General features: G+C 45.4%; 2 protein-coding genes across 4 annotated transcripts in view; one reads left to right on the top strand and one right to left on the bottom strand.

Annotated features, from left to right (window-relative positions):
- STX8 (syntaxin 8) overlaps window positions 1-15,858 on the bottom strand; it is a 355,548-nt gene that overhangs the window by 52,341 nt on the left and 287,349 nt on the right. The gene's annotated exons all lie outside the window — the stretch shown is intronic.
- Window positions 1-15,858, top strand: part of NTN1 (netrin 1) — a 200,932-nt gene that overhangs the window by 89,019 nt on the left and 96,055 nt on the right. For all 3 annotated transcript variants that reach the window (XM_074972028.1, XM_074972026.1, XM_074972027.1), the window contains one exon: window positions 7,901-8,089. In XM_074972028.1, the coding sequence (XP_074828129.1) occupies window positions 7,901-8,089 (189 nt within the window). The remainder of the gene's footprint in view (window positions 1-7,900; window positions 8,090-15,858) is intronic.

The following is a 15,858-nucleotide window of genomic DNA, read 5'->3' as shown; positions in this document are numbered from 1 at the left end:
AATTCTGGGCATGTCTGCACTATGGAGGCCCTACCTACATAGCTATGCTGGGATTAGTCTCGCAGTGTAGATGCAGCCTACACAGATCAAAGGGGTTTTTCTGTTGGCCTGGGAATACCACCTCCCCAAAGGACAGTTAGTTATGTCAACAGAAGCCCTCTTCCACTGACATAGCTGAGTCTACACTGGGAGTCTCGTTGGCATAGCTACATCAGTCAGCGGTGTGTCTTTTCACACCCCTGCCCAAGGTAATTATGCTGATGTGACTTTCAAGTGTAGACCAAGCCTCACTGTTTCTCTGAACTTCCTGCCAGTAAGCTAAGCTTTTTGGAAAACAGTCTTGTAAGGGGAGCAAGCAGACAGGAAGCACATTCCACTTTTCATTGCAGTGACTGTTTTGCAGACTGCTTTGAGCTAATCACCCAGCTCCAGTAAGTACTAGTGTCTCTGTGTTCCAGATGGGGCAACACTGAGCCCCAGAGAGGTGCCTGTTTGTTACTGTTATTACGATCTGTGGGCTTGGCTGCGCTACAGAGTTAACTTGAGTTATAATGCGAGTGTTGCCCCGTCCCACTTGAGTCCCTGTCCCCACACAGAACCCCTTCACTCAAGTGTGGTGGTGCTTTGGCTGGCTCTTCAGGGGGTTCAAGCTACAGCTTGAGTGAGCGCGGACTCGTCAGCTGCTAATCCAATCGCTCTGTGCACTAATTTATTCTGTTCTCGATAGGTTCTTATGCTGTGCTTGTCAGTATCCAAACGCCTGCCAGTCGTGCATTAAGCAACATGCCTAACATCTAAGCTAGCTCGGGTATGACTGCACAGGCTGCAGTCACACCTCCCAATTGCCTGTAGACCTACCCTCAGTGTGGTGTGATGCAGGCGTGCGAAGGTGATAAGCACGCCAAATTTCTCTGGCACAGCCTCAGACAATGCAGTAATGGGAAATTCCATTGTGACTTGACATTAATGAGTCATTATTTGTCCATAAACAGTGCCCATTCTTCCTTTCTTCTGCAGCCTGTGTTCATATGAAGATTTCGTGGACTCTGCCAAAGCATAGCTGTTTATTATGTAGTGTCTCCATTCTATCACGCGGACTTTACTGCACTCCTGCACTCTGACTGTCCACGCTGCCAGCAGGTCTCCCTTTCACAGCCACAATATGCTGATGTATTTTTCCCCCATAGTGGGATAGCTCAGGCAAACCAAACCTATTTCAACCCCTCTCCCTTACTCATATGTGCAGCACATGCAACTAAATTGTCCCGGGCAAGGATTTACATTTGGTTTAGGCTGCGAGAGTCTGTGGTTGATGACAAATATCCAGCAGTGGGGATAGCTCTGGCTTATCCCTGTGGCCTGTGTAACCGCTATACTAGGCGGAGGCACGTCAGCCAGCACAGCAAGTAGAAATAGATTGCTGGTTGCTGTTGATTATTATTTCAGTGTGATGTAGTGAGGGATCTTCCCCAGAGGGATGACTTTCTGAACTCCCTTGTAATGTCTGCACTGGGGGTGAGAGTGTTGCCACACATCCCAGCCCCTTTCCCCAAAGCGCTGGGTCACAGGGAGTTTACTTTGGTTACGAGGGCTGGGTGAGGCTGGTGTCACTGGCGGACCCCGTCAACTGAAGAGGTCATTGCTGGGTCCTTGCCTGCTTTGAGGAAGCCTCTCAATTCCTCCAGGGTGGGGTCCCTGCGCAGGGAGGGCTAGCAGCAGCAGGGACAGATGGGTGCACCTTTGTTTTCATCAGGGGGTGAAGAGGCAATATCGTGGCACAATGAGCTTGCCCTTATGAAGGTGGCAACCTTGCTACTGAGTGGGCAGGCTGCCCCCACTGCACACTCAGGCCTTGCTGGCCCAGAGAGCAAGAGAAGGGGGTGTCAGTATAGAGTGAAAACACCCAGCTCCTGCCAGTCTGGGGAAAGAAAGTGCCGTGCAAAGCCTGCTAGATTTGGCCTGCTTGAGTTTCAGGACTTCTGCATTTCAGCTTCTGGTTTTGTATCTTTCTGCACCTAAAACCTCAAACCAATATGCCAAATGAAACCACACGTGCCTGATGGGACTAGCTAGTCTGTGGGAACCGAAGAAACTCTCCCAGATTCCCCTTTCCTCAGGGACCAGGCCACCCAACATTAGCCAATGCACTGCCTATTTATGCATGTTCTTCCAAGGGATGGTAGAACATAGATAAAATAAAATCTGACCCAAACTTTCATCTAAAACCACAGCCTGACTCTCTACCTACAACACAATCTCAACCTTATGCAAGGTTCAAAAAAGCTTTAAAAAGGGGTTTTCTTCCATTGTGTCACAGGCAGTTCTGTGTTCCCAACTGAACTGGAGATTTCCAGCTGAATTTTGAAAGCCCAGCTGGCTTTGATGAGCAACCAGACTTTTGGAAGCTTAGCTGAAGTAGTGCTGATTGGAAAAATGGAGAGGCTATGGTGCACCATGAGGGATGCGATCCCTCTGGGAAGCTGGGCCCTTAGGAGCAAATGGGAGCATGAAGGACTGGAACTACAACTCCCATGAGGCACTGCAGCAGCTCAAGTAAATGCGGAGATTAATATTAACCTGACCCAAAATGAAACGTTTCCGTTTTCCTGATGGAAAATTCCACCAAAACTAATCTTGTGCTGTGGAAACTTTTGACAAAAAGTCATTTTTCAGCAGGAATATGTTTCATTTGAAATTTTTCAACTAGCCCTAAACCAAACCTCTGACTCTTTCTGAGGTTTGGCTGTCCCTGTTTTTTGTACTATCTGCATTTAGCTGGTACTAACTGGTTTACACTTAGGCCTGGTAGTCCTGGTAAAGGCCCTTTCTAGAAGAACATGAGGGAAATATTTGCATGTTTGCAGAATAAAATTAGCCAACATAGGGCAATTCAGGTCCCGGGCACTCTTGGAGGCAAACAGTCACTGCAAGTACCACTGCTCTGTGAGACACCCAATGGCATTCTAGAGATCTCAGCAAATGCAATGTTCTTCTGCTCTATATTTAACCTGTAGGTTTGGGTGTCTGCTAGGCATCTGCTGACGATATTGACAATTATTATTATTCCTATTGATAAAGGAAGAAATTACATAGGTCGGGAGATAACATGAGAAAGATTGGGTAGCCTTTTAGGGCACAGCTAAGGAAGATCGAGCGGTGACTTGATTACGTTGTACAAATACCTTCACAGAGAGAAAACAGCAGGTAATAAAGCACAGAAAGGTATAATAAGAACCAATGGATGGAGATTAAAGCTAGGCAAAGACAAATGAAAAATAACATACCAAAGGGTGATTAACCCCCCCATTGGAACAAACTCCTAAGGGAAGTGGTGGATTCTCTATCTCCTGAGGTCTTCACATGCCGACTGGATGCCTTTCAGGAAAATATGCTTTAGTCACACACAAGTTATTTGGCTCAACACAGGGAAACAGTGAAAATCTCTTTTGGATATAAAATTTATGAATATATATGATGTATAAACTATAAAGTTTTGGGAGACCCAGTTCCGATATGACAGACTCCCTGAAATAGCTCATGACCAAGGTATAGATGGGAGCCAACCATCTTCAAATTATTCCAGCTCTGTTCTGCTCAAGGCTGAAGCATGGATCCAGCCCCATCTACACCTCAAGATATGAACCATGCTTTTAGGGATGTGTCAGGGGACTGCTGTGGTGTAGCCACATCCCCCAACATGGCTCTTGCAAAAGGCCCATCTAGGCCTCAGTTCCTTTGCATTCATCTTTATTCAATGTGCCACCATTATTCCACCCTCCCTGCATGCTATTGTAAGCGGGAAATGGCATGGCTATTTTTCGGTCAGATCAAACCTTTCCCAAAAGGCATCATAAAGCACAGCAGGCTAACTACTGTAATTACCAGTTAGTCCTGGCCGATGGCCAGCTGAACATAGTGCCAGAGTATTTAGTGACTGGGCATTCAGGAATAGGCTGGAAGACAATAGTTTCTAATAAATCCGGTCTTCTCATGAAATTAGAGCCCGTATTAGCCGCACTTCCAATGGCCAGCCTGATTAACAGGCCATGGTTTCTGCAAACAGGTGCATCGGAAGGGGAAGGAATAAATAGGCACAAGTGTGTGTGTAGGTGTCTGCAGCAGTATAAAATAGGACAACGATTATGGAGCTGCAGGCCCAACAAAAAGCCCACAGAGCTGGCACTGCCCGACACTCCATAGTGATCATTCCACAGCAAGGATAAGGAGGCAGGAAAATTAAATGTTATGGTTCATGGTTCCCCCTCTTCTCCAGGCTCAGAAAGGAACAGTGGGGGTGCGGGAGGGGTTCCCAAGTTTTATATCTGAGCTGGACATAGATGGAGACGTGTACCCTGGTGCAAACCCCCCCTCCCCGCCCAAAAAAGAGAAACAATGCAGAAGTTTGCTCTAAGCGCAGGGGTGTATTGTGTACAAGAAATGGAGCTGTGGGGAATGAAGATCCTTTAGCAGTTTGGGCATACAGAGGAGGGAAGCAAGAAGAGAAGGGGAGGAGATAAAGGAGGTGGAGAGGGCGAGAGAACCAAGAAACAAAGCTTGTGGAAGCTATTGGTGTGTGGGTGGAGGGAGGGGACCATTTGGTACGTTGCTGGAGCTAACAGTAGTGTGAGCCATGGCGGGGGGGAGGGGAATTTTGCTGGGAAGGGTAGGCTGGCTGGTTGGCACCTTGGTGCTTTCATTGAAGGTAAGGCTGAGGCCAGGCAGATGGAAGTGAGCAGGGTTTTCAGACTGGCGCACATGAGAGAGAACCGGGAGAGAGAGGAAGGCAAAATGCAGAGCTGGCCCCCAACAGCAACAGTTCCTCCCCACTGCTGTGCGGGGCTATGGAGTCCCCTCCAGGGGTTCTCTGAGGTACCTTCAAATGTTCTATGAGCAGTGAGAGTGTATGTGCCATGTGGATCTTTAAGCCCTTTAGTCTCCTGCTGCTGACGGGGAGTCTGAACTGCTTGCTTCTTTCAGTCTCCGCTGTTAGTTTCTTCTTCCAAGGTCCTTTGCAGGGAAAAGGGCTAGAAAGTTTTTCTTTGCAGTGAGAGCGGAGATTCACCTGCCCCTGCTTTAGGAGAGGGGGCCATGATGGACCTGAAAGGCTGGCTATGGCAGAGCACAGGGGAGCGGGCCTGGGGCTTGGAGACATTGGAAACGAAACACTTTAGTGCTTTCCCCTCACAAAAAGGGTAACCCCCCCGGCCCATGTCCTCTTACTGTAGTTTCAGCTGTATAAAGAAAAAAATTGCAAGAAAAAAAATCCAGAACATGCTGAATGCATCGATCCTATTTTTGCTCTAGATGAGAGCCTCGTTAGTTGCACTTGCACTATTTGTGAATGCATCTGTTGTGCAAGCAAAACCCTACCAGCAGAAATTCCCCCACACCAACAGGTCCTTGTGTTCCTAGCAGGGCAGATGTTGCACCCCTTTTAGCAGATGAACCCGGCTAAGGAGATAGTCTGAATGTTTGGGTTGAACTCTCCTAGCCGGTTGGTGTTAAAGGATTCCAGTGGCTGGGAATATCCTGAAAGATAATCTCAGTGCTGCGGGGCAGAGCTGCTGCTTTGGGATTGGAGGGGGCTAGTTCAAGCCCCAGCAAGCCTCACAGCATCAGAGAGAATGAAACAAAATACAGAACAAAACCACAGAAAGCCTTTTCTGCCCTGCTGTTCTAGGTAGGCAGGGTATTTTGCTCCCCAGTAGGGATAGATTGGTTGCAAGTCAGGAGTAGAACAGTGACTGCTTAGAAAAAATAAAATGGAGCCGCACTGTAATTTTTAGGCTGAAATTTGATAATTAAGCAAATACCACAAGTCTTTGTCTTGGGCAAGGAGCATGAGGTAAACAGGAAGGAATGGGATTAAGATGTCTCTGTTCTAAAGGAAGGTGACGAGTGGAGAGCTCTGACACCTTCCCTTTGCAGAACTGAGAGGCCCAGATGTGGGTTTGCATTGCTTTGCTGCATTGTTCTGCGCTGTAGGGCAAATAAAAGCAAAGGGAAAAGAAAACAAGCTATAAAATACTCTGCAAAGCACAGAGGTCTTGCAACTGCCTCTTGACAGCTCTGGGGAATGGCAGGGGAGGGGCTGAGCTTTTGATGTTCTCTTCTTAGTTTTCTTTTGTACTGGCCCTTGTTAAAAATAGCCACCATGTTGACATTAGGTTGCATATGGCAGAGAGATCTGGCATCTCCTGGCAGGTTCAATCATGGCGTAACTGTCAACAGAGAGGACTGCTTGGTATTTAACTAACAATGTCAGGTTGGCCCAATCCCTGCAGCAGGCTGAGAACGGCTGGTGTGAAGGAGCGGGAGGTTGCATTATAATGTTGTGATCTAGACACACAGGAAATGGTGCGGCTACAGAATCCAAACCTTTTTAGAAATGTTAGCGGGGAAGGTTTGATAGAACTATTTCAAATCCTTAAAATGCACTCAAACTGAGCCTATCCTAACCCTGTGCAGCGTGTGTGTGTGGTGGGAAAGGAGAGTTTGCTTCTGATACTTTAAAAGTGGGGTAGAGACTGGGGAGGGGGAGGCAAGTCTTAGGAATGTGCTGAACAATTCCGTACTGGTGAACTGGACTCCACAGGCTCAGGAGACGTCTGTCCGGCTGCAGGATGATCTATATTTAACCCTAGCTAATGCATTGCCGCTTCAAGAGCAAATCAGAGGGTAGATGATAACGGTTCACATGGCGCTATACTGTTACTCCCGTGAAGCTGACAGTCACAAAAGTTTCTGACCCCAAGTGGCAGAAGCCTATAAAAGGCAGGCACCACCATTTTAACTAGACATGGGCCTCGCCCCCAAAGTTCAAATCTGCATCCAAAATTCAAGCACATTGAGATCCAGGCTCTTGCTTCCGGCCCATCTGACGGACTGTAAGAGGGGAGGGCCCAGGGGTCCCACTTCCTACGCTATTATCCCGTAGTGAGGGTGTAACCTCAGATGGTTGGGATGACCCCTCCAAAGCTGATGTGCTTCCCCAAACTCTCCCTGCCTCAGGAGTCTCCAATACTCAATTGGAAATCTCTCAGGGTCTGTCTACACTACAGTTAAAAACCTGTATCTGGCCCGTGCCAGCTGACTCAGGCTCATGTGGCTTGGGCTAAGGGGCTGTTTAATTGTGGTGCAGATATTCCGGCTTGTGCTGGAGCCTGGGATCTAGGACCCTGCAAGGTGAGAGGGTCACAGCTTGTCCTAAACATCTACACTGCAATTAAATAGCCCCGTCGCCTCAGCCCCATAAGCCTGAGTCAGCTGGCACCAACCAGCTGCAGGATTTTAATTGCAGGGTAGACATACCCTCAGGAGCTGGTTTATTCAGTGGCTTGCTACCCTGAAGGCTGGGAAAGCAGTCCTTCCCATGGTATTTTGGCATTTCCACTCCCAGTCTCAGGTGCAAGTGCAAGATCATGAATGTAACAAATAACTGTCTTTTTACATTTAAATTTAACATGTACGTTGCATTGAGGGCCAACCAGGCTGGGTCCCATTGTTCAAGCTGCTGTATAAACATATGGTTAACGTCACTCCCAGCCCCAAGGGGCTTACAATTTAGGCTGTGTAAGTCTGGAGCAACACCACTGACTTGTTTTCATCAGTGTCTGAAAGAAAAATCTGGTCCCTTTGCATATTTGTAGGGCGTTTCAGATTGATTCTTGTTCATAGAAGTCAGCTTGACCTACTAATGTCCAGCTTCCTCCTCCTCCTCAGCCTCTGTGGTAATGGCCAGTAGCCTACATTTGGTCCCTGGCTGAGATCCAGTTTCCCCGTGATCAGGGGTTGAGTCTGTCAGTGGGGATCAAGGGGCTAGGATACAGTTCTGCATTGGTTCATGAGACTCATGTACCACAAGTGGCAACTTTTCTGCTTTTTGTCTCCTTTCCCACAGCTTGTAACTGCAACCTTCATGCCCGGAGGTGCCGCTTTAACATGGAGCTCTACAAGCTTTCAGGCCGCAAGAGCGGAGGGGTCTGCCTTAACTGCCGGCACAACACAGCAGGCCGCCATTGCCACTACTGCAAAGAGGGCTACTACCGGGACATGACCAAGCCGATCACCCATCGGAAAGCATGCAAAGGTACGCAGGGAAGGAGTGCCTAAGGTGATGGCTGGGATACTGAACGGACCGCTCCCCCCCAACCCCTCCCTTCCTGTCTATCTCTATAGCTGTTTCTGTTGTAAACCTAGTCCCACTCCACCCTCTCAAAGGCCAAACCACAAAAATACCTCTTCCTTCACCCCCTCATTCCCCACAGCCATACTCACCAGACCTACCAAGCCCTGGCTATTTAGAAACAGAGTTTGAAGGTATCTTTTAAAAGCATCTCTGCTCTGAGGATGAAAGATTTTGCAATGCCTGTTTCAAGAAGATGTTTTAGGTCATATTTTAAAGAGATCTTAACCAAATACCAAGCTGTGCCTAGCATTTAGATGGTACAAAGCCACAACTACCTGATGTGCATGGACAAAAATTTGACTTGTGCAGCTTTAGACACTGTTTCTGACAAATGTGACCCCCCTCAAATCTCACTCATTAGGGGGAAAAAGGGTATTTTATTGCACCTGTCATAGCTTAAGAGAGAGACACATACACACTCAAATATTCAGTGGGTTTGAGCAGCTATTCAAAACACGTATGACCAGGCAAGCAAGAACAAACAATGACATGGAAAAGAAAACGCAGCCAAAGGAGAAGAAAGACAAAGGTGTTCACGGATTGCTACGGTTATTCAGATCAGCAAAGGGATCTCTGACATTAAAAACCAAAGCTCTGGTCCCCCGCCTCCCACACCTTCTCACAGGTGTGCATACCAGCAAACAGTGGGCTCCATTCAACAAGCTTAGCTTCAGGGAGGACAAAGGTCATATCTCTTACGAATCCATATATCTGCGTACACACAACATAGGTCACAAGCATGAGGGAGAGAAAGGAAAAGAGAACATTTAATCCATGTACCAACAGCTTTGTTCCTCTGGACAAAATAAGAATAAAAAGGGAGGCAGGGGGATCTATTACAGCTCAGTAGACCAGGCAATCATCATTTAATTTTTCTGATGTGACGTTTTAATTTTCCCCTTCATTGGAAATGAAACTGCCATAGGTGATTTGGGCTCGAGCCAGAACTCTAGGGGTTCCTTGAGAGAGTAGGAGGATCTGTTGGGTTAGCCCCGAAATTCTAGTACTCTGGAATTCCACAGACATTGTGTCGTCATTCGATCTGGGCCTGCTCAAATGCCCTTTCATTGATTTTTCAAACCATTTTTATTTGGCGATACTGAGACAGGAACCTGCTGCAGAATGCGAAGGCAGCTGTCCTTTTGTGTACGTATGAACAGAGGCGATGGGTGGGGGTGACTTAGGTTACAGTGAGCAACAGTTAGTCTTGGGGAGGTGCCCCTTAAGAGTTCATGGTCAAAGGGGGCAGGAGGTGGGTGGAGAATGGGCATGTCTGAGGATACATGGGCTTAGGTGGGATTCTGACACTGCAGATGAAGTACTTAGCAATGCTGTCTACTTTCTAGGCTGTGCGCCTTGTACGAGCCAGGTGTAGGTGGTGGCTGCACATTAGCACTCTCACTGTCATTGGGTTGGGATCCCCAGCACCCCAAGTCCTGCTCAGCCCTTTCTAAATTGTGTGTATACAGGGTAAGGAAGGATAAAACCATGAAAATCAGGCCTGGTTTCAACTCTCAGCCAAGCATGTGGGAGGAAGATGAATTACATGCGTGAGATGCCCTGTTCAGAAAACAAAGACACCCAACTGACAATAGGTAGTTAGCAGGGATGGTTGGAAAATGTATTTCTTTTCCACAGGAAAATTTTGTCTTCTTGTGGAAAAAATTGAAAAACGGTGACTGAAAACTGAAAAGTTTTGGCCAAAAATCGCAGGTTTTTGGCTGAAAAGTCTTGGGTTTTCATTTTTTCAATTAAAACTCCAAATTTTCTATGGAAAACAGACCTTTTTGTTAGGTTGATGGCTTTGTTTACCCTTTATGTAAATGTACTTCCATTGTCTCTGCCTGATGACCAGGCTGGTTAGACTAACAAACACACATCTCTTTGTCTAGGGCAGACCGGGCTTATGAATTGCCAGGACCGGCTCTAGGCACCAGCAAAACACGCAGATGCTTGGGGTGGCACAATTCCAGGGGCGGCATTCCGGCAACCCTTTTCTTTTTTTTTTTTTTGCTTGGGGCGGCAAAACACCGAGAGCCGGCCCTGTGCATTTCTCGCCAAATACATTTTAAGAACATCATTCTAGCCCATATCCATAATTCTTCGTACACACGCTGTACATACATCACAAAGTAATCTCAATAATCAGTGAGTTATTTGTTTTCCAGTGATGTACTACATGCCACTTTGAGTGTATATCATGACAACAGTGTGCTAGGTGCAGTGTTGCTAACACACTGAGTTGTTAACACAGAACAGTGAACCACCAATGGGCCTCTGTGTCACACTCTCTTCACCCCTCACTCTTCCACACACCCTAAACACCTGCTTCTAGTAGGATTCAGATATTGACCCATCAGCCTGGCCTGGTCACTTTCAGTTGCCCTGATCCTCCCTCTAATTTACCTGAAATAGACATAATTCTCTTTAACCCCTGGTATGCTGGAGCAGCTGGCTATGGGATTTTTACCAAAAGAGTGGTGTTTGGGGCGACACCTCCCTGCTTACTATGGAAAACCTGACAGTCATTCAATACCCTGCAATAGGCAGCAAAGTCCTGCAAATTTGGTGTTTACACTATGATTGCCTGGTACTAGCTGGTGACATGGCCTTACCCCTGAAATACCCAGTGATTTGCTTACATGCTACTGATTATGTCACAGCGATGATTCTGCTCCTGTTTGTTTACTCTTGGGAGCATTCCATTGGTACCCGCTACTGCTAGTGCTGCTGCAAACTTCATGTCTAACTTACTTTTATTTCCAACACAGGCTTGTCATTTTTTGTCAGTTACTGGATCTCAAAGGAATGCAAGTTTCTCTCTGGAAGCCGGGACTGTTGCCGTTTTAACTTGTTCTTTTTTTTTCAGGTGGAACATAAAACTTTTTTTATTACCTCTGGAAGAAACCGGATAAAATTTTCCAAAGTACCTAAATCCCAGTGGAACGTAGGTTCCTAAGTCTCTTAGCTGCCTTTCCCCATGGTGGATATTATGCCCAATGCTCAGTCCAAAGCACTAAAGCTTTAGTGAGTGGAAAGGAACTATTTTGGCTTGGCTTTACTAGTGGGGGCCAAGCCTCCTGGCTGCATGTGATGGAAGCAGAATGCACCCTTCTGATCTCTGGGGGTTTTCCAGGTGCATCTAATCCAGATGTCACAGTGTTCAGGGTCTAAATCCAATGCTGCTTCCAGTGAAGTCAATGGACATTTTGTCATCAACTTTGGTGATAGCAGGATTGGATTCCATTATGCAGGTAATGGGCTGCTCTTGTGAGCCCAGCTGCTTGGAAGGAAAGACTTTTGATGTAGCATCAGCTCAGAGTCACTTCACTACAGTCAGCCAAATGGCAATTTACACCCATGCTCCTCCCCCTCCCCATCCTCCAACCCTGGAGTCCCTTAAATTTGGCCCAAATCAATAGGCTGCCTCCATTATGCCTTTCAGCAATGGCCAGAGTCCCTGTGCTGGGTTGTGCTGACTGCTATTGATACACTGATATCAGTGTTCTAGGGGAACGGGAGGGTGGCTCTTTACTGCTGACTTTTCCTTCTCCAACATTATATTTGGTTGGGCATAGGATAGAATGGCCATGAAAACGGCCTTATCTTTTTATCCCTCAGAGGTGTCCCCCTACCTAAAGCTCACTGATGGAGTAGTTTTCCGTTGCCACTGAGGTACCTATTCTCCATGCCTGTCAAGCCAGCATTTTCCACAGGCACAAAAGGTGCAATTCATCCCTGTAAAAAGAGACAGCACAAGTCCCATGCAGCACCCCCAGGGTGGTACATACACCAGGTGCTATCTCTTGGCACAAAAATGAAGTTCCACCTAAAGGAGGCAGTATGGTCTTGTGGTTAAAGCCCATGGTTATGTTTAAGGAGATCCTAGTTCTAGCTCTGCCAATGACTCAGTGTCTTTTTGGACAGTGACTTAACCCCTCCATGCCTCAGTTTCCCCATGAGAATAATGCTTACCCACCTTTGTAAAACACTTTGCAATCCTAATTAATTCTACTAAATTCACTTTGCAATGAGTTTATCTTGATGTGGCGTGTTCTTGAATAGCTCCTGCTCTTGAAATTAGAGTTCAACAAATTTGAATACTTCTCCCCACTCTCTATAGTTTATAACAAAACCCCAGCTATTGGAGCTAATAGATACAAAGGTACGTAATAAATATGCTAATGATTGAGAAGCCCCCGACTCTCCAGCTATTCAGCACAATTTCACAGTAGTTGGAATGGTTTATTGTTGGTATAATCTATTGCCCTATACAAACGCAGATGAAATGAAGTTTCCTGCAGAAAGTGGAATTCCTTTGAACCATCATTTTCTTGAGCTCTTTACAATACAGAGGCTTTTCGTTTTCCACTGTTGTTCTTTATGAAGTTTGGCTCTATTATAAAATATTTTTTTAATGGTAAAATAATTGTTAAAAAAGAGCTATCATCTAACAATTTCAGCCATTTCTCCATTGATAACAATATTAATTTATCATCTCACCAAACCATCTGTTGATGGGCTTGGCTCCCCCAGAATCTCATGTGGACTGAATGCATTTAAAATTAAGAAATTAACCACCCTGTTGCATCTGCCATCAGCCTTACAAATGACTCACGTTTCATTTCATAGAGCAGATAATGTTTCTCTATAAGACTTGATTCTTTCAACCATTGCAATGCTCCATTCATGTTTTATGTTTAACACATTTAAATGAATGCATTTAATAAAATACCAGTGTCTTGTGAAAATAAAATTGATAGAGAACTGTCAAGCAAGCATGCATCATACTTAATCATTCTTGCAAGCATATGTTGCCTGGTGTGAACTTATAACACGTGCTCGATAAACGATCTGCTGGATATGTTTGTATGTAACAATTCAACTTCATTAATTCAACCTAACAGACACATTTAGCTAAATTGCTTTTCCTCATACATGTGTTTTTCATCTTTCACTCCATACTATAACAGGATTGCATTTCTCGATTTATTTTATATCTAATGGCAAGGTAAAAGAGAACGCTGGATGAACAAAAGGACACTTCTCTAAAAGGACACTTTCATATACTCAGTTGGGTCCTCAAAAATGGGTTTTTACAAAATGGGTTTTACCAAAGGGTTTTTAGAAATGTCTGCATGGTGGGTTTTTGTTTTGTTTTTTTAAATTCAATTAAAACATTTTGTTAAAAAACCCATAAATAGGTCCCTTGTTGTGTTTTGGTTCCCAACATTGCAACATTTGGCAAGAGTATGAGGATCAAATTGTGAATGAGCTGTAAACAGAAAGTAAAAATGACCCAGGTAGTTCTCCTGTCCAGACTAAGTGAAGCTTTTGTTAAAGAGGGGGAGGGGAGGCGAACAAAGAGAACAAAGAGCATAATGAAAATGCAGTCTTTTAAAAAAAAATCAGTTTTAATAATCCACTGTGGTCTTGGAAATGCAGGTAAGGAAACGTGTGTTTGTTTGGGGCTTGTAAGGATGATTTTTAACCTGATAGTGTCCTGTTAAAGAATTACGCTCTTATGTTCATGTTGATTTACTGTACATTTGCTTCCTTCCTGTTATCTTCTTACAAAGAAAGATTTCAATGGATGCAGAAGCTGCTTCCCAGACCCATGCAACAGCCAGCACATTGCATGAAGGCACATGGAAAACTTTTTTACTAGACTGGCAGCCTGCTCAGCCATACATTGCAATTTGGCTGCAAACCACATGCAAGGGAACTGGAGCCAGATTGAGAAGGGATATTGCATGAAGTGGCAGTGTTGGGATTATGCCAAGCTCTCCAGGGCAGAGCCTGGAAGCAAAAGGAGCAGCCCTATTACTTCTGATGGTGGGTGGTCAGACAAAATGAGAGAAGCAAGTGGGTCAGGAAGGGGCCTTCATGTCTTTCAGGTTTAGAGGTCAGATTGCATGAGTGAGCCCGGTATCTCTTGGCTGGCAGGCCTGACTATAGGGCTGATCCAAAGCCCATTGAAATCAATAGGCGTCTTTCTGCTGATTCCAGTGAGCTTTGGATCAGCCCTAAATGAATAGGATGCTCCTATATTCTGGCAGCTGAACTAGGAACTTATCCCAATATGCTTGACACTGTGAGTGAAAAACAGTTGGGCAAAAACCTTTACAAATATCTTTTTAAAACATTTGTGTCCCCGCCTCTCCCTGACTTCAGTGGAAGCAGGATCAAGCCCTAAGCCATAGAATCAAAATTGGTCTTTCCTCCGAAATAAAGCTTCATGCTTACTTTGATTTACTCTCCCCCCCCACCCCGACACACCTCTCAATGATGTTGCAAGTGAAATTCCACATCTCCAGCCTATGTAAACCGATTCCGTCATAAGCTATTATAAGTAGAATAGATTCCATTAGCTCTTTTGATTAAATTCAGTCCTGATATTTGCCAGACTATCGGTCCTAATGTAATTATATTGTAACAGAGAACCTGTAGGGTTTTATAGCATTCCCATAAAACAGTTCTGCACTTTGTGGGGAAAGGATTTACATGGTTTTGATGAAAAGATGACAAGTGATATGAACCATGAATGCACTTGTGCTAAAGTTGCCAATGTAAACCTATTGCAGAGGGGTGAGATTTGGCACAGGTAGGAGAAACGGCTAGATCGCCTAATGCAAGATTAAAAATTTCATTAAGAAAATGAATCTTCCCCCTCCAACTTGCAATTTCAGCTCAGTATCAACACAGAGTTCGAGCAGAATTGTAAATCTTCACTGAAGGATTATTACCCACCCTGTGTAAAAAGTTTGACCCTATCCTTCCTGAATTTACTGCCTTTCACTCATCTAGGCACAATGGGAAAGTTTCCCTTTTGGAGACAGATTGGGCCAACTGTCATGTAATTTCCATGATTGCTGTGTGCACTCCCACCTGTGTGTGTGTGCAGAACTCCCCAGTTTGTATCTGCACACACAGTTTGGTATCTGTGCATGTGACGATTTCCCCAGGTTGCACACACGTATGCTGCTAATGGATGCGCTGGCAGACACTGCAGGTGAAGTGAAAGAGGCTACTAGAAACTTGTTCTCCAGCATGTTATTTATTGCTGAGATAATCACCAGGCCTGGATCCCAGTAACTTTGTTCAGAGCCAGCTTCATAAAGATGAGGACTGTGGGGTCCTTGAGATCAAGAGGGAACCACCTAATGGCAAATAAACATGCTTGCTTTAAAAAAAGCCTTGTGCTGTCATTTGGTTAAATAACAGGGTGATTCCATCCTAACTCCTGCTTGGTATCAGGAAATATGGTGCAGGCACTAACACCACCTAAGGGGCCTTTCAGATATTAAAGGGGCAGCATCTTTGACACTTCTGGGCTCTAAGCCGCCTGGTCAGAAGAGGGAGAGGGCCCCATAGCCCCACCAAATGCCCAGAGCTAGCTCTGTTGTTTCACTTTGGCCCTTTCCTCAGAACATCAATGGGAGTTTTGCCCATTGGGACCATTCCTGGCTTTGTCACTGGTCTTCTGAGTAAGCTTGCACAAGTCTCTGTGCCTCAGTTTCCCCATCTGTAAAATGGGGGTAATGATACTGAGCTCCTTTGTTGTTGTTGTTATAAAATGACTGGAAATATGAAAAGGGGGAGAGGGTGAGTATGAAATAGATAACAAGGCAAATGAACAAATTAAAGAGAAGAGAAGAGAAAACAAGACA

Source organism: Natator depressus, chromosome 14, assembly GCF_965152275.1.
Source record: "Natator depressus isolate rNatDep1 chromosome 14, rNatDep2.hap1, whole genome shotgun sequence".
NCBI lineage: Eukaryota > Metazoa > Chordata > Testudines > Cheloniidae > Natator > Natator depressus.
This window is presented reverse-complemented; position numbering and strand designations above follow the sequence as displayed.